This window comes from Aegilops tauschii, chromosome 3, assembly GCF_002575655.3.
Source record: "Aegilops tauschii subsp. strangulata cultivar AL8/78 chromosome 3, Aet v6.0, whole genome shotgun sequence".
NCBI classification, from domain to species: domain Eukaryota; kingdom Viridiplantae; phylum Streptophyta; class Magnoliopsida; order Poales; family Poaceae; genus Aegilops; species Aegilops tauschii.
In genome coordinates, this window is record NC_053037.3 from 33,462,112 (window position 1) to 33,479,890 (window position 17,779).

Genomic DNA, 17,779 nt, shown 5'->3' on the forward strand with positions numbered 1-17,779 from the left:
TGCCAAAATTTGTCAGAAAATGACATTTGGAAAAAACTCAGACGCTCCAAAAATGCTATTTTAGAAAGCATTTAGGAGTGCTGATATTGCTTTTTTTTGCCATGACCTCCACAAATATCATTTCTGCTAAAATCTGTCAAGCACACAACATTTATCAAAGTTTGCCAAGATAAATTCAGAAATTATGATTTGTTTTGGATTTACTGTTCATCCTGAGCAGAAAAGGACTTCGATGCTGATGAAACCTTTTTGGACCCATCTTGAGCACAGCAGAATGGAGCTACCTTCTGCTGCTACTCAACTTGCCCTCCAAAGAATCTGATTGCCAAGAGATGCAGGTCACCAACCTAGTCGTTGGGGCCAGACTTGTACCGATGTTTCTTAGGACAACTGTTCATCACTGTGCCTTAAAATCACAACCGTAGCTGCAAACAAACTTACAGTACCGAAAAATATGACAGTCTCCCGAACCATTCTTGCTAGACACGAGGGTACGTTCTTAAGCTAGTATTTCAGGGTTCAGATTAGGGAAGTTACAAACACTTCATACTTGCTAGACACGATCAGCTTGTGCTTCAACTGGATCAGCAGCTTGAGGACAAGATACACACATGCATCGAGATACACTTTATCAGGTTAGAATTGTTGCCACTGCCGCAGATATATAATTTCTTCTTCCACATCTATTCCTTCCTCAAGCTCGTGCCATTTGGGATAGCACCAAAATGGCTTAGGCACGGGCCATCTGTCCAGAGCAAAACATAAATAAGCTGCTAAAATAATATACATCTCTAGCCAGCAGTGTTAATGAACATGTAGTAAATAAACATACCTGTTTGGGCTATCATCATCGTCTCTAGCAACAGTCCTGCAAACAGGCCGAAAATAGTTTTACGTACAACAACAAACACGCGTGTGAGGACAAGACCAAAATCACGCAACATCAGTTACTACTTCGTATGTCTGAACAATAAGAGGCGAAATGGCTCAACCGCAAAAGCAAGTTGGGATTTAAGAACTAGCATGAGTTCCAAATAAAAAGTAACCTGAAAATAACAACCAAAACCAACCCATATTTACCATTACAATTCCAGGTTAGAGTGATGCCATGAGACATACGATAGGATACTTCCATAATCACAAATGTACGTACAATCAGACATGCTCAACTGTCGGCCACAACAACAGGACGGTCTTTGTCGTACCACTGGCGTATGTTATTTATCATATGCACAGCAGTTCTATTCAAGCTTCTAATTAATGTGCTCAGCATAAGAAGATCAAAATGGCGACAAATGTCCTATCGAGGCTACTAAACTTCCTCAAGATTGCATATTATGCACACGCAAGACACCTGCATACTCACAAAAAATTACATAAATATAGAGAGCATACCCTGGTGCATCAAAATTCTTCAAGACTTTTAGAATTATATTCACTGGTATGTATGGAGTCTCTTCCAAGCCATAGAAGTTCATGCCAATAAAATTTCCATCAAAATCAATAAGAGGTCCTCCAATCCCAGCCTAGCACACAAAAGTAATGAATAGGAAAAGACAGTATTTGTAAGCCATACAGATGTGAAGATGGATTTAATTACTCATTCTGACGCAACTATTTATTTCCACCACACGAAAAGACACAGCGTACCTTGGTGATTTTACAGGTGGAAATCTTAAGCTCTTTGCAACCAAGCTTACTTGGTTTGTCAGTCACGATCCCACTTGTGGCCATTAATTTGCCTGATTGGTAGACGCGCCCTATAGCTACTACCTCCTTCTGAGGTTTAATTAGCATCTGGTTATCGATTTGTGCTGTCTGAGTACAGCAGAAATTCTTGATGTGGACTACGGCAATGTTATAATGTAGACTGTAATGTTGCAATGTCCCTCTGGTATGACGATTATCTGGAAGGCACACTACAATCTGCAATTAATGATATGGTAAGACTAAACCAGTGATATCATGAATAAGTGGAAGGGGCAATTAAACAATTATTAGCAGAGTAACAACCTTAAGGTTATCAGCAACCTTGTTTTCATTGTCAGAAGTTCTAACCAAACTTGCCGAGGTCAGAACTCTTGTGGTGGACCCATTGCAGTCTATGAATACGCCAGTGCAAGCAAAACACCTTGTTTTTCCTACAAGAGTAATGACTCCGATAATTTAGTGAAGAAATTGGAAAAAGAATATTGAAAGTAAACGAGCTTATAATGAATATAATTACCACTGAATGAAGCCAATGCAACAACACTTTGAGACATATTTGAAGCAACGTTTCTTTCGAGTTTACTCCAGATATCTTCACTAAATTTCTCTTCAAAATTGTTAAGCAAACGCATGCCCGCTGGCAAAAGCAATAAAGATTCAGTAGTGGAGGGGAGCTGGAGAGACCAGTCAGATGACAGATGTTCCAACAGAAAAGAGTAAATATCAAAAGGACACGAATGAACTCACCATTCTGCCAAACTGGGAGGGGATAACCATTGGACCTCAGCTCCTTTTTTGTAGGAACGCCTAAATTTTGCAACATAGTTAAGTGATTGATGACCCCATGTATAATGATGGTCAGGAAAACTGCAAGCAACAACTCACCAAAACAAGGATAACTCGGCCGCCCAGAACATAAAGACTTCCGCTCTAATAATAATCTATCCATGAGTCCTGGTGCCACAGGGGTGAAACAATTAATGACTGTGACCAATGATCAATAGTTAACATTAAAAGTGACCAACCTGGTTGACATTCTGGATCACAGAGAGTACATATGGAAGGTTTCTGATCCTTAAGTTTCTCTCCCTTCCTTGAGCTGACTAAAATAGAGAAGGGAAATAAGCAGAATTTAGAACACTGAAAAGCAGTATGAAGGAAAGGAGTATATTCTCATATTCATATACTACACTGAAGTACTTAGAATGAACTAATTAATTAGCATATCAAATATGTTATGCTAGCATGATAATAGGTGCAACCATAAAACTAAGTATGTACCCAGATTCTACAAATGATTGTTGAAAATTAACATTGGCGGTGACTCTGGCGAGGAATTGCCTGATGATGTGATGATTGCGCACAATTTAACAATATTAAGGTGCTTTTCTCACCTTCTGAATCAGGCTTACAAGGTCTAGGAAATCTTTCAATTTTACTACCAGGTCCTTTCTTATTTGGAGCCCTGCAGCAGAATGCGATAAACTCATTGGAGTAATACAGAAATCCACAAAAGTAAACATGGATGATATGTATGCATGGATACCAAACAATACAAACTTCAATGTTTAAAAGGGGCAAATCAGGAAAATTGTTGATTGGGGTCAGGCACTAAACAACAATACAATGGGGAAAACCCTAAAACCTAAATATTTATTGTGTTTGATTATTGTATAGACGAAAATATTTATTAAATATAAGTAGCTTAATATAGTGGAAAACTTTTCCCATGCATGTTGTGGTGAGTGACAAAAAAAAAATGGAGATGATATTATACCAAACCTACCAGGGAACCTTCACTACCTTATCACTTGAACAAGTATTAATAGCTTAAACATGGACACCAGAGCCCCAATTGAGTACAGGGCAACTGCGAGATATCATGACAAAACAGGTGGTATGGATTGTCAAGGTCACACTGCAGCTTATCCAGCCCCAGATGTCACAAACAACTAATTTGTTATCAAGGGAGATGTTCTCAAATGCAGATCAGTTAGCAGATGCAAGTATTACAAAAACATCAAAACAAGGCATTTCAGAAACTCTTTGGCATTCAGCATGAATGGTAGTACCACCAAACCTCGGCTACTGATGAGCGGAATTATTCTTATGTACTTAGTTCATTCATTTTGTATGCCTACTGATGTGTGGTCAGCTTCCTGGAAATTCCAGGTTGAATAATAAATTCGCAAGAAGCGGAACAGATGGCCTGTGGTCATCCAGGAATGTTTCAGTGCATGGCACTAATTCATCTGCTAAATAGTTCTCACTCGCTCGGTATTACAGTAATTGAGCATGTTGCTCCTCACTACATACCAAGTTGTGATCATCCTTTAACTGTTCTTAGCCTTGTACAACACATGCAGTAATTTAAACAATGTGATTTCATATTCTAAGTAAAATGCCTGCACATTCTTTTAGAATGCATGAATTGTTAACACAATGTTTCGTCAACAAATTTTCCAACAACGCTAGAGATTTATATAATGTGTGTTGTTAGCTGCAGTATGATGTCATAAGAAGCCACTATTGTATTAAGTGCACTCTTGATTAAGCTTTCCACCATTATTTATTTTCCTAAGCATGTGTGACCCATGTGCACAAAAACTAATAAGTGAGTATGGAGGACAAGAGTAGAAAAGCAATGAGTGAGTATGGAGGACATACATCCACTGAATTGTTTCCCTGAACTGTGACAGGAGTTCAAGAATTTTAATCCTTGGTAGGAATGGAGTCTCTTTCTCAGCATAAAAGTTCATCCCAATGAAGTCCCCATTAAAATCAACAAGGGGCCCTCCCACTCCAGTCTAGGAAAAGAATAAAGTGACAGTGAGCCAAGCATAAAGATTTAGCGATGCTGAACAAAGTTTGTATAATTGAAAAAAAGGAGTATTTTTACCCACCCCCACCCCAAAAAAGTCCAGTACATATCATGACACAGTTATTTATTTATTTTTACTATGTATAGAAAGCGAGAAATTAACACTGCACCATAGTAATTTCACATGTGGAGATGGCAAGCTCCTCCCGGTAAGCTCCTTGTGGATTGTCGGTCAACATCCCAGCTGTGGCCATTAGTTTTCCTGAGTTGAAGCAACGCCCTACGGCAACTACTTTACTGTGAGACTCAAATTGCCGCTGATGATCTAGACATGTTACTTGAAGAGAACGGTAGTGACCGATGTTGATAACCGCAACATTGTATTTCAAATCGTAGGATTCCAACCATCCCAGTTCAAGTTTATTATCCGGAAGGCGCACTTCAATCTGCATCAATAAAGCAATGCAGCAAGTATATAGCCTGGTTAGCAGAATGATTAACATGATATTAAATAAGCAAGCAATAGTGTACAAAAAGAAAGTTTTTTTCAGGGTACTACAAAAAGAAAGTTGGCAGTACCAACCGTCATATCATGAAGGATCTTGGTGTCATCATCAATAGATCTAACCAAACTTAATGAAGTCAGAAAACTTGTAAAAGTAGGCTTGTTTACGATAATTATGCCGGTGCATGCAAAAAACACGGCGTTTCCTGCACAAGATGGTATTTCCAAATTCTCAATCATGAAGTATACAAACAAATAGACATAGATAAAATTTTGCAAAGCTAGTGTTTATAATCACCATCAGCAAATGAAGCAAGCGATACAACAGTGCCCGCTAAGTTTGAGGCGACTTCTTCACTGAGTTCCGTCCAGACACCTTGGCCAGAATCACTTAAGCTGCCAAATTCCTCTTCAAAAGGATTGTCCGGATGCGAATTTCCTAGTTAGGGAAGCATCATCATGTTCATGTCATACAACACAGTTCTGATCGTAAGTTGCAGAAGAAGGAACAAGCAGCGGGACTGAAACCAGACCATGGTTTTCAATTTCAGTTTCAGAAAAATTTCAGCACCAACCGAAATCACCGAAATTCAGTGAATTTCAGTGATTTCAGTTTTCATTTCAGCCAAATGACTGAAATATTCACTCAAATTCAATTAAAAATTTGAAAATTTGAAAAAATGTTTTGAAAAATATTTGAACTCCTGTGTTGTACTGAAACTGCTGAAATATTTTGGCTGAAACGTAATATTTCAGTGTCTACTGAAATTCAGTGAATTTCATTGGAATCTCACTGAAAGTGAAAACCATGAACCAGACAGCCAGTGGCTCACCTCGCCAAGCTGTCCAAACTTTTTGTCTCTTGGTCTGGCTTCTCGTGCAAACCCCTTCTCGCTTCATGTTTCCAGCCTGGAGTGGAAATAGGCTCTAGCAAACGCGGATCTAGAGTATGGTAAACTGCGAACGCCATTGGGGTTTAGCAAATCGTTTAGCCGCAAGGGAGGAAATCAAATTGATCGGGACAGAAGAGGGGAGGGGGTTCAGCTAATCACTGGATGAAAGAAGCTCGTACCGCAAAAATCAAAAGCCCCAGAAATCGCAGCCGGGTGGAGACAGCAGGGAGGAACGGCGATGGCGATGGCGATGGAGTGGAGGATCAACCCTAGTGCAGGCGGCGGTGGGTCGGGTCGGGTTGGTATGTCACGGCTCGGGAGAAGAGCAGGAAAAGATGGAACAGGACGGGACGGGACGGAGACGGAGACGAGATCAATTTTCACCGTGGACAGGGAGAGCGGATCAATTTTCTTTATTTGTTTTCTTTACAGATTTTTGTACATGACACGGACGATATTTCAGATCGTTTAACTGATAAAAATAATTAAAAAAACCCTATAGGAGGCTAACATCTAGCGTACGACGACCTCCTACATGTGGCCACTGTGGCCGCCCGCACCGCTGTCGCCGTCTGCATCATCATTGTCATCCTTCCGGCGGTGGAAAATCGCAGGAACGCGGCAGCCTTGCCCGGCCGCCGCCTGGCACTCGCGAAGGAGCTGTTTTGCTTCCTCCTGTGCCGCGCGGAGGGCCGCTGCGGCCAATGCCTAAGTAGGCCTCGGTGCTCTGGCGGTGGCATTGACCCTGCCAGCATTGGCGGAGGTCTTGCTTAATGACCATTCCTAGCCAATCTTGGAGAGCTCCCCGTGGGGATGGTGGCGCGGTCGCGCTGGTCGAGTGCTCAGGCCGCCGCCAGGTCAGAGTCGTTGCGGGCCTAGCCTGGCGCATCGTCCGACTAAGTGAATGTTAAGCGGCGTGCCGCGTTGTGCCGCCTGCCTCGCCACCCTGTCCTCGGCGGACATGATGGATATGAAGAGGAATTGCCGCCAACGTGGTAGTGGCGAGGAGGAGGACCATGACTTAGGCATGGTGTGGTGAGGTGAGGAGGAGGAGTTTAGAGAAGAGGCTGAGCGCGGAAGTGTGGATGTGGACATCACCTGAGCATGGAATATATAGGTGCGGCCAGGCCAAGCGGCTAGCCCGCTTCAATCCAGCGAAGTGGTCGAAGTTGGTTTCTCGGGACAATACGTTTGCATTGAAGCGCCGACGCCCGTCTATCAACGTCGCGCTCCCTTCCGATCACATCGCACGACATCAATGTCGGCCACTACGGCTTTGGACCCGCATGAATTCGGCGCGGGGTGCATGCACTGGAGAGAAAGAGAGGGAAAGCTTTTGGGTGGGTCTGGGGTCTCGGACGCGTGCGTGGCAGCGGTACAGACACCCACAAAGCCCTCCCGGTTTGTTTCCGACTTTCGAGTAAACGGACGTTCGGACTGGTCCGCGGACGGATGCGGACCGAGTTGGCTGGCAAAACAAGTTTGAACCGCACGGTCCGGACGAATGCGGGGGTTTGAGGGTCAGTGTTGGAGATGCCCTAAATGCAAATACACCCGCCCCCCAGGAATGCACGCACACACCCTGTCCCTATGAGCACCTCTGAGAGACTAAGCCGGCACATTATCTTGATGATTGACGAAGTCACCACGGGAGTCTTATAGTCCACGAGAATGTCTCCTCCCAGCGAACGAACATCGCCGGAAAGCCTAAAATTTCCCAGGAAATGCAAGCACCATTGCTAAGTTTAGGACTTCAACCCTAGTGAGATGATTTCACCACAAGAGACTTAATCAGCCGAGTTGCACTCAGTTCACTCTCTTTTCTATTCTTATGATGGTGGTGAGTGACGATGTCTCGGCTAGGTGGTCTCTCACCAGAGTCCGGGGCATGTGCCGGTTGCAGGCTTCACCATGGCGCATGCATGTGCGGACACACTTTGACGCGGTCATGGCGGCCTTTGCCGCCGGTCTCCATGTTCCAGATGTTGTAGGAAGAGCAGTGGTAGAACCTACAGTTCCTCGAGCAGCATTGGCTCGCGAAGGGACAGATCACGGACAACAAGGCGAACAAGGAGGTCGTTGTGGCCATGGTCGCGGAAAATCAGGCCTTCGTGGATGAGCAGCGGGTGATGTACAAACCCATGCGCTGCACCCGCGCCATCCGTCGTCTACCTTGCGCGGATACTTCAGAAAGCACGTGTATCCAGCCGGATATTGCCCCGATACTCAGATACTGTCCTGATACGGCCTGATACGTATCCCGTAAGTATCCCTCAATTTTTTTATTTTTAAAAAAGAAAATAATATTTGATACTCCTAGGATACTTCGGCGATACGTTTTGGATACCTGAAACCCCTCGTTCGACATGAAATCCCCTCTATAGTAAAGGTACACGTTATGAAGATTCCCAACATGGACGTGAGTTCGTGTCAAAACATGTCAGTCAATGTTCTTCTTCAATTGAAAGGTGAGCAAGAGAGTCGATCGATGCACTGATTGGAACAGAAAACCTAGGGAAATCCCACTCCCAATTAATGGAAGTGGACCAAGTTTAAGAAAAGAAAGGGGTAACCCTATTGAGGCATGTTTTGACCTAGAAGCTCCTTATTTTTTTCATATTTTTAATAATTAATATATGTAATATCTATATATAAAGGTATTCCCTTATCCATGTTTTTAGAAAATTGGCGTATCAGGCGTGTCCCCTATCACGTATCCGATATGTATCCAAGTATCCGTGCAACGTAGTCCGCCGTGAGCGGTGGTGGTTGCACATCATGAGGCGTAGGCGATGCAGGCGTTCACGGATGAGAATGTTGCGGACGTCGGCAGCTGCGCATCGTTTGCGTCGCTCACGCCGTTCATGAGGTCGGGCCATCCACGTTTATCATGGACTTCACCTCGGCCGGCAACGTCCTCGACTAGATGGTGAACTCCGATAAGGGAAAGTAGGACATGAAAGATTGATGTGCTCATGTCCGTCGAAGAGAAGGACATGGACCGCAGACGTGTCCATGGCCAACGAGGATTTAGATTTGGTGCTTAAATGAAAATCGTCTGGTTTGTATAAACCTTTTTATCTTTGGGAAACCTTTCCACATGGCGCACCGGCCGAATCGTCGGGCCGGTCGCACCGCTTGCTTTCTCTGCAAGTAGGCCCACCACCGAACGACCATCTCCGGTATTACCTTATCTCTTTAGGGACAACACCATCCACTCATTCTTCGCTCGTGCATCTCTACCGCAACCTCCTCCGCTCGCCCCTTTTCTTCCTCTCTGTAGATGCTTGCGCCTTCCCCACCGGCGACCGGCTGTGCCACCAGCCATGGCCACCGCGCCTCCCCCACCATGGCTGCCCCCACCTCGCCCCCTCACCCCCCAACCAGCGACTAGCACTGCAAACCAACACCCACCGGTGCTGCCGATGGCGGCGAGAAGTGATGGAGAGCCGCGGCGGCCGGCGTTGAGGCGTTGCAACCACGGCGACAAGTGATGGAGATCCAGCATTTTCTTTTCTTGGAAGCAGCCCCAATTTTTGCTGCCAACGCCCTTGATTTTTGATGGAACCAGTGTAAGATTTTGCTACAACCATGTTCTTTTTTATGGAACCAACTCAAACTTTTGCTGCCATGTCATTTGCTTTTTGGTACAACCGGTTTTCAATTTTGCTACCACCATCTTCAGTTCTTGCTGGAACCAATCAATTTTTTTGGTACCACCATGTTCGTTTCTTTTTCATGGAACCAACCCAAATTTTTGCTACCATGTCATTTGTTTTTGGTACAACCACTGTACATTTTTGCTACAACCAACCTCGGTTTTTGTTGGAACCAATCAAATATTTTGCTACCATGTGTTTTTTGGGGGGAACCAGTGCATCAATTTCTTTGCTACCACCGTTTGAGTTTTTGCTACAACCAATGTTCTCAATTGCTACATCCAACATGCATTAGTGTCATGTAATTTGCTGGAATCAGCAAACATTCTTGCTCAAAGCGGCATGATTTTTTGTTGGAACCGGTGTTTCTTTTTGCTGGAACTAGCTAATTTTTTTGCTACAAATCTACTACCGAAGTTTTTGTGCTGTTGAGATTTTTGCTGAAACCATCATTATTTTTTGCTGGAACCGGCACTGGAGGTTTTTGTTGCTTTTTTTGCTAGACATGGCGGTGCAAGTTCACAATAGGGGCGAGCCGGAGACGGGGACGCCGGGGATGCTCCAACCATGAATGACAGCGCGCTGGAACCCTCCTGTGTTCGAGTTGCAACCATGACGAGCAGGGAGCCAAGGCAAGTGCCAGACACGACTGTCAGGCAAGCGGCAGGCGAGCGCGGGTGACGGGCGCGGTGTCGCGGTGGCAAGCAAGATCGTAGGCGGCCGGTGAGCCAACTGATCCGGCATGTGCGCACGCTGTCCTTTTTTCCTTGTTTCCTGTGCGTGTTTTTTCTGTGTGTTTGACTTTTAAAACAAAGCAATCAGACGGTTGGGAACGGATGTATCGAGCGGCACCGGCGCCTATAAGTGTCCTTTATCTTTTCCGCTCAGTATATGACATTTAAAATAGGGACGAATATTCCATATATGTTGTTGGACGACCGGCTTTCGTATATGTGTCCGCATCCGGTCCGGACGCGTGCCAAGACGGATACTGCGTACCATTCGTGGCACCGCTTTTATCAACATCGTGGAGGAAAGAAAATGATCGTCGTCTCCAACCGTCCCGTCCCGTTTTTCTTTTCCTCCTCTTCCTCTCCCGAGCGGGCGATCGAGCCCTCGCTTCAACCCGACCCAGCACCGCGTGCCCTAGGCTGACGCCTCTGTTCCCCACCCCAACGCGCGCCGCCATCGCCGTTCCTCATCGCTGTCTTCACCCGGCCGCGATTTCTGGACATTTGATTTTTCGGTACGACCTTCTTTCACCCGGTGATTAACTGAACCCCCTGCCTCCCATCTTTTTCGCTGTCGATCGATTGCGTCGCGGTGAAATTATTTGCCTTCACAAATTCTGAAGTTAGGCTCGGCCACGCTCCACCTTTTTTTATTTTCTTTATTATTGCGCTGGGTGATTTTAACCAAAACTCTGCTTTGACACCCCCCGATTTCTTTTGGTGATTCACTGTCTGAATTTAATTCTTTCCGCTCTAGGCCGGAGATATGAAGCGAGAAGGCGTCCGCACCAGAAGCCAGACCAAAAAACAAAAGGCTTCCACAAGTAGCCAAGGTGAGCCACTGGTTGTCTCAGTCTCGCTACTTATTCATTCTTCTGCTCGTACGATTTGTGTAGATCCATTTCAGAACTGTGTTGTATGATACGATGATGCTTCCCTAACTAGGTAATTCACTTCCGGAGAATCCTTTTGAAGAGGAATTTGGCAGCTTAAGTGATTCTGGTCAAGGTGTGTGGACGGAACTCAGTAAAGAAGTCGCCTCGAACTTAGAGGGAACTGTTGTATCTATTGCTTCATTCGATGACGGTGACTATGAACATTAGCTTCACATCTTTTTATCTTTACCTATTCGTTAGTAGTTCATGATTCAGAATTTAGAAATACAATCTTGTGCAGGAAATAATACACTGTTTTTCGCATGCACGGGCATAACTACCGTGAACAATCCGAAAACTACAAGCTTTCTGACTTCATTAAGTTTGGTTAGATCAATCGATGACGACTGCAAGATCTTTCACGATATGAGGGTTGGTACTGCCAATTTGTTTTTGTTTATTTAACATCAGCGGCAAACTATTGCTTGCTTATTTAACATCATGGTAACCATTCTGCTAACCTGGGTGAATACTTGTTGTCTTGCTTTATCATTGCAGATTGAAGTGCGCCTTCCAGATAACAAAATCGAATTGGGATGGTTGCAATTCTATGATTTGAAACACACTGTCGCTGTTATCAACATCATTCGCTATCATTCCCTTCAAGTAGCATGTCTAGATCATCAGCGGCAAATTGAGTCTCAGAGTAAAGTAGTTGCTGTAGGGCGTTGCTTCAACTCAGGAAAATTAATGGCCACAGCTGGGATGTTGACTGACAATCCAGGAGGAGCTTACCACGAGGAGCTTGGCATCTCCACATGTGAAATTACTATGGTGCACTGTTGATTCCTCACTTTCTATACATAGCGGAAATAAATAAATGAAATTGTGTCATTATATGGGTGGTTTAATTTTGTCATATATGCACTTGAACAATTTTTTGAGGGCACAAAAAATTAGTCCTGGTTTTCAATTATACAAACTTTGTTCAGCATCCCTAAATTCTTGTGCTTGGCTGAGTGTCACTTTATTCTTTTCATAAACTGGAGTTGGAGGGCCCCTTGTTGATTTTAATGGGGATTTCATTGGGATGAACTTTTATGCTGAGAAAGAGACTCCATTCCTACCGAGGAACACAATTCGTGAACTCCTGCTGCAGTTCAGCAAAATAATTCCATGGTGGTATGTCCTCCATACTTATGAGCCAAAGATTCTCTGTCTGGTTTATATATCTCTTCCTCTTTTTTACCTATGTTTACTCTCTCCTGCTTGATCTTATTAGTTTTTGTGCACATGGGTTACTCATTGTTAGGAAAAGTAATAATGGTGGAAAGCTTAACCAATATTGCACTTAATACAATAGCGGCTTCTTATGACGTCATACTGCAGCTAACAACAGGCATTATACAAATTTCTCATGTCGTTGAGCCGTTAATTTGTTTATTGAGAAAGCATTGTTTAAGGTTATTTGCATTCTCAAAAAATGTGCAGGCATTTTGCATTGACTATGAAATCACAGTGTTTAATTTACAACATGTGTTGTACAAGGCTAAGAGCAGTTAAAGCATGATCACAAATTGGTATGTAGTGAGGAGTCTAACATGCTCAATCACTGTAATACTGAGCGAATGAGAACTATTAGCAGAGAAATTAGTGCTATACACTAAACGCCTGGCCTGATTTGCCAATAAACTTCGCTGAGCACATTCTATTCTGGATAATGATTAACAACAAACAACTAGTCTCAAAGGACAGACACAGTGCTAGAAGCTCCCACACTAGGGAGTACTCACTACTGCACCAGGCCTGTCCTTCGGCAAACAACTAGTCTAACTGAAACAATTCCTGGATGACCGTAGGCCATCTGTTCCACTTGTTGTGAATCTATTGTTCAACCTGGAATTTCAAGGAAGCTGACCACACATCATCAGTAGAGATACAAAATGAATGAAAAGTACCTACAACAATTCCGTACATCAGTAGCCGAGGTTGGGTGTGGTAGCATATTTGAAACTGAAACATGAGTTTACTACCAATCATGTTGAATGTCAAACCATTTTTTAAATGCGTTAGCTTGTGCCAGTCATGAGTTGTTTTGATGTTTTTGTAGCTTCTAGAGTATACTTGCATCTCGTAGTTGGCCTGCATTTGAGAACATCCCCCTTGATAACAAATTGGTTGTTTCTGACATCTGTGGCTGGATTAAGTTGCAGCGTGACCTTGACACATATCCATACCACATGTCTTGTCAGCATGTCTGGCAGTTGCCCTGTACTCAATTGGGACTCTGGTGTCCATGTTAAAGCTATTGTACTTGTTTAAATGATAAGGTAGTCAAAGTTCCTGGTAGGTCAGGGTGGACACGGTCCGGGCCGGTCCGGTCCCTGACCGAGCCGTCACTTGGACCGGCCGCCGGCGGACCGAGCCGGACCGGACCGACCAGTCTGGCGGTCCTGTTTCTAGGGACCGGACCGGCGGCGGCAAAGCCCGGGCCGGACCGAGAGGACCGAGAGGACCGGCCAGTACACAAGCCAGAGCGCGCACTCGAGCTCCGACGGCGGCTGCTCCGGCTAGAGGAAGCGCAGCTCATCGACGAGATGTCTGCAAGCTACAGAAGAACCAATGGAAGCTAGAGTAACCAAGAACATCACCAATGGCAGCCCAACGGCGACGGACGGCCAGTGAACTGAGACGAAAGGGACGATGATCGATGCGGCGACGTAGGACCTCCCACGTCGATTTCTTTGGCTGAGACGACTAACCAGACTCTGGCGCATCCAATGGACAAGGTCACCGGGGCCAGAGAGTCCAGTGGCCGCGCGGACGACAGCCCCGCGGTGGCGGACGTAGACGACGGTAGTTTTCTTGCGCCCCCGCCACCTCTGGGTCGCCACGCACCCGCCACAGCCCCGCCACGCCCTCGCCACAGCCCCGCCATGCCCCACCCAAGCCCCAGCCACGCCCCACTCGGTGCTTACCGTGCTCCCGCCGCACTCCCGCCACGCCGATGCATCGGTTTGTCGGTCCTGCGAGCTGGCTCGGTGAAAGCCCGGACCGGACCGACGAATTTTCGGGCCGGAATCTGCAGCTCGGACCGGCTGTGTTTTTAGTCGGGCTAGGACCGAGCCGGCCTGGACCGAGCGGGCTACGAGCCGGTCTGAAGGACCGCTCGTTTCGTCCACCCTGACTGGTAGGTATGGTATAATATTTTCTCCATTTTATGGTTTCTTCATCGAAATATTTAGGCTTTAGGATTTTTCCCACTGTGTTGTTATTTAGTGCAATCTGACTCCAATCCCTAATTTGCCCCCTTTTGACATTTAAGTGCATGTAGTTGTTTGATATTCATGCATACATATCATCCATGTTTTACTTTTGCGGATTTCTCTATTACTCTGATGAGTTTATCACATTCTGCTGCAGGGCTACAAGTAAAAAAAGACCTGATAGTACAATAAGGAAATTTTCCAGACCTCACAAGTCTGATTCACAAGGTGAGAAAAGAACTTCACTCCTTCAGGTTGCTAAATTGTGCACAGTCATCACTTCGTCGGGCAATTCATCACTACCATGCTATATGAGAACAGTCTTGCTAAGCCTCAATCGACCGAGAGATAATGAAGTCTCAATCGATACTATATTTGTGAGATCTTACATTGAGATTTGTGCAATATTTTCTTTTTAGTTTTTTTCCTTTTCTCTCTTGCATGTTATGTCACTTTTTCTGAACCAACATGTTATGTCACTTGACTGAGACTTGGTTAAATCTTAGTCGACTGAGACCTAGCCACACCCATATGAGAATATACTCCCCTTCATACTGCTTTTCGGTTTTCTAACCTCAGCTTATTTCCCTTCCCTAATCTTCTCCATTTTAGACAGCTCAAAGGGAGGAGAGAAAACTAAGGATCGAAAACCTTCCATATGTACTCTCTGTGATCCAGAATGTCATCCAGGTTGGGTCACTTTCAGTGTTAATTATTGATCATTGGTCACAGTCATTAATTGTTTCACCCCTGTGGTACCAGGACTCGTGGATAGATTATCAAAGTGGGCGTTCTTATGTACTCGGTGGCCGAGATATCTTGATTCTGGTGAGTCATTGCTTTCAGTTTTCCTGATCATCATTATACATGGGGTCATCAATCACTTTACTATGTTGCAAAATTCAGCTGATGCTACAAAAAAAGAGATGAGGTCCAGTGGTTATCCATTCCCGGTTTGGGACGATAGTGAGTTCATTTGTGTCTTTTTTATATTTATTACTCATTCTGTTGAACACCTCTCAACTACTGAACCTTTATTGTTGTGGTCAGCGGGCATGCGGTTGCTTAATAATTTTGAAGAGGAATTTAGTGAAGATATCTGGAGCGAACTTGAAAGAAGCGTTAATTCAAATATGTCTCAAAGTGTTGTCACATTGGCTTCATTCATTGGTAATTTTATTTTGTTCACTATAAGATCGTTTACTTTTGGCATTCTCTTCCCAATTTCATCACTAAATTGTGTGAATCATTACTCTTGTAGGACGAAAAAGGTGTTTTGCTTGCACAGGCGTATTCATAGACTGCAATGGGTCCACCACAAGAGTTCTAACCTCTGCAAGTTTGGTTAGGACTTCTGACGATGAAAACACTGTTGCTGATAACTTGAAGGTTGTTACTCTACTAATAATTGTTTAATTACCCCCTTTCTTTATTCATTATAACACTGGTTTAGTCCTACCGTATCATTTATTGCAGATTGTAGTGTGCCTTCCAGATAATCGACGTACCACAGGGACATTGCAACATTACAGTCTACATTATAACATTGCTGTCGTCCACATCATGGGTTTCTGCTGTTCTCGGACAGCACAAATCAACGATCAGATGCAAATGAAACCTCAGATGAAGGTAGTAGCTGTAGGGCGTGGCTACAAATCGGGTAAATTCTTGGCCACAAGTGGGATACTGATCGACAAACCAAGTAAGCTTAATTGCAAAGAGCTTAAGACCTCCACTTGTAAAATCACCAAGGTACGCTGTGTTTTTCGTATGGTGGAAATAAGTAGTTGCATCAAAATGAGTAATTAAATCCATCACCCCATCTGTATGGCTTACAAATACCGTCTTTTCCTCTTTGTTACTTATGTGTTTGTGCTAGGCTGGGATTGGAGGGCCTCTTATTGATTTGATGTAAATTTTATTGGCATGAACTTCTATGGCTTGGAAGAAACTCCATACGTACCAGTGAATATAATTTCAGAAGTCTTGAAGAATTTTGATGCACAAGGGTATGCTTCCTGTATTTATGTAATTTTGTGTACAATATGTTCATCTGCATAATATTCAAGCTTGAAAGTTTACTTTCCTCGATAGGACATCTGTTACCTTTTTGATCTTCTATAACTGATCACATTAACTAGAATCTGGAATAGTACTCTTGTGCATATGATAAATAACATACGGTAAGACCATCCTATGGTTGTGTCTGACTGTTGAGCATGTCAAATCGTAGATATGCAATATATGAAAGTATTGTATCGTATATCTCGTAGCATCACCCTAACCTGGAATTATAATGACAAAATCTGGATTAATTTTGGTTTTTGTTTTGAGGTTATTTTTTATTTTGAACTCGTGCCAGCTTTCAAGTCTAATCTTCTTTTACGGTTGAACCATTTTGCCTCTTAATGTTCAGACATATGTAGCAGTAAACTGATGTTGCAATGGTTTTGATCTTCTCTCTCGCGCGCGCGTGTGTGTTTGTTTAGCTATTTAAAATGTTCTTGTATGTTAAAACTATTTTTGGTCTGTTTGTAGGTCTGTTGCTGTCAGCGATAATCATAGCCCAAACAGGTATTGTTTATTTATTACGCATTCAATAAGACCTTTTGCTGGATATATACTCCAAACAAGGAGTATTATTTAGCAGCTTATTCATGTTTTACTCTTAACAGATGGCCTGTGCCCAAGCCATTTTGGTGCTATCCGACATGGCATGAGCTTGAGGAAGAAGTAGATCTGGAGAAAGAACTTAAATACCAGCAGGAACTCTACTAATGTGATGAACTGTATATCGACGAATGCGTGCCTATCTTGCCCTCAAGCTGCTGATCCTGTGTAGCAAGTATGAAGTGTTCTGTAACTTAATTGTAACCCTGAAATACTAGTGTACGCACGCCTCTTTATGTGATGGACTTGTACCAAGGCTAAACTAGGTCTATTAAGAGATGGGTTCAGTTCAGGCTGGTAAAACCGTGTTTTGTGTGTGCGCTGAGTTTGAAGCTGTGGTTATTTGAAATTAAATTCATGATCACTTTTCATAAGAAACGTCGGTACAATTCTGACCCAAAGACTGGAACGTAGCGCTTCTTCTGGCAATGTCCTGGAAGTAGTTCCATTCTGCTTTGATCAACATAGATTCAAATAGGCTCCATCCATCGGCACTGACTTTAAGAACTTTGGCACAAACTCAAAAATAAATCTTCCACATTGGGTGACCAGTGCCTCCTGAATTTCATGCGGCACCCAATCGATCAAAGTGATCTACGGCATCAGTTTCCATGTTGATGCCTAGATCCCGCAACATGTCAAATGTGAC

The 17,779-nt window shown here is 43.9% G+C and overlaps 1 protein-coding gene and 1 pseudogene across 1 annotated transcript; one reads left to right on the forward strand and one right to left on the reverse strand.

Annotated features, from left to right (window-relative positions):
- Positions 1-377: 377 nt before the first annotated feature.
- LOC109777300 (uncharacterized) lies at positions 378-6,237 on the reverse strand. The gene is made up of 16 exons (XM_040401929.3): positions 6,109-6,237; positions 5,870-5,993; positions 5,335-5,475; positions 5,115-5,242; positions 4,702-4,977; positions 4,378-4,517; positions 3,105-3,175; positions 2,736-2,813; positions 2,596-2,664; positions 2,458-2,517; positions 2,228-2,347; positions 2,014-2,141; positions 1,651-1,926; positions 1,396-1,526; positions 833-868; positions 378-745 (listed from the first exon to the last, which is right to left on the reverse strand). The coding sequence occupies exons 2-16, from the start codon at positions 5,934-5,936 to the stop codon at positions 637-639; spliced, it is 1,830 nt and encodes a 609-aa protein (XP_040257863.2). The 5' UTR covers positions 5,937-5,993; positions 6,109-6,237; the 3' UTR covers positions 378-636.
- Positions 6,238-10,642: 4,405 nt separating this feature from the next.
- On the forward strand, positions 10,643-17,508 carry LOC109777302 (uncharacterized; annotated as a pseudogene).
- The last annotated feature ends 271 nt before the right edge of the window (positions 17,509-17,779 follow it).

What these genes read in the sequence shown, in the direction of transcription:
- LOC109777300 (XM_040401929.3), bottom strand. Translation starts at nt 5,936, where the DNA reads ATGAAGCGAGAAGGGGTTTGCACGAGAAGCCAGACCAAGAGACAAAAA. An exon ending in CCACATGTGAAATTACTATG is followed by an intron (nt 4,518 to 4,701) that starts GTGCAGTGTTAA and finishes TTCTTTTCCTAG; the next exon opens with ACTGGAGTGGGAGGGCCCCT. An exon ending in CCACCTGTAAAATCACCAAG is followed by an intron (nt 1,527 to 1,650) that starts GTACGCTGTGTC and finishes TTTGTGTGCTAG; the next exon opens with GCTGGGATTGGAGGACCTCT.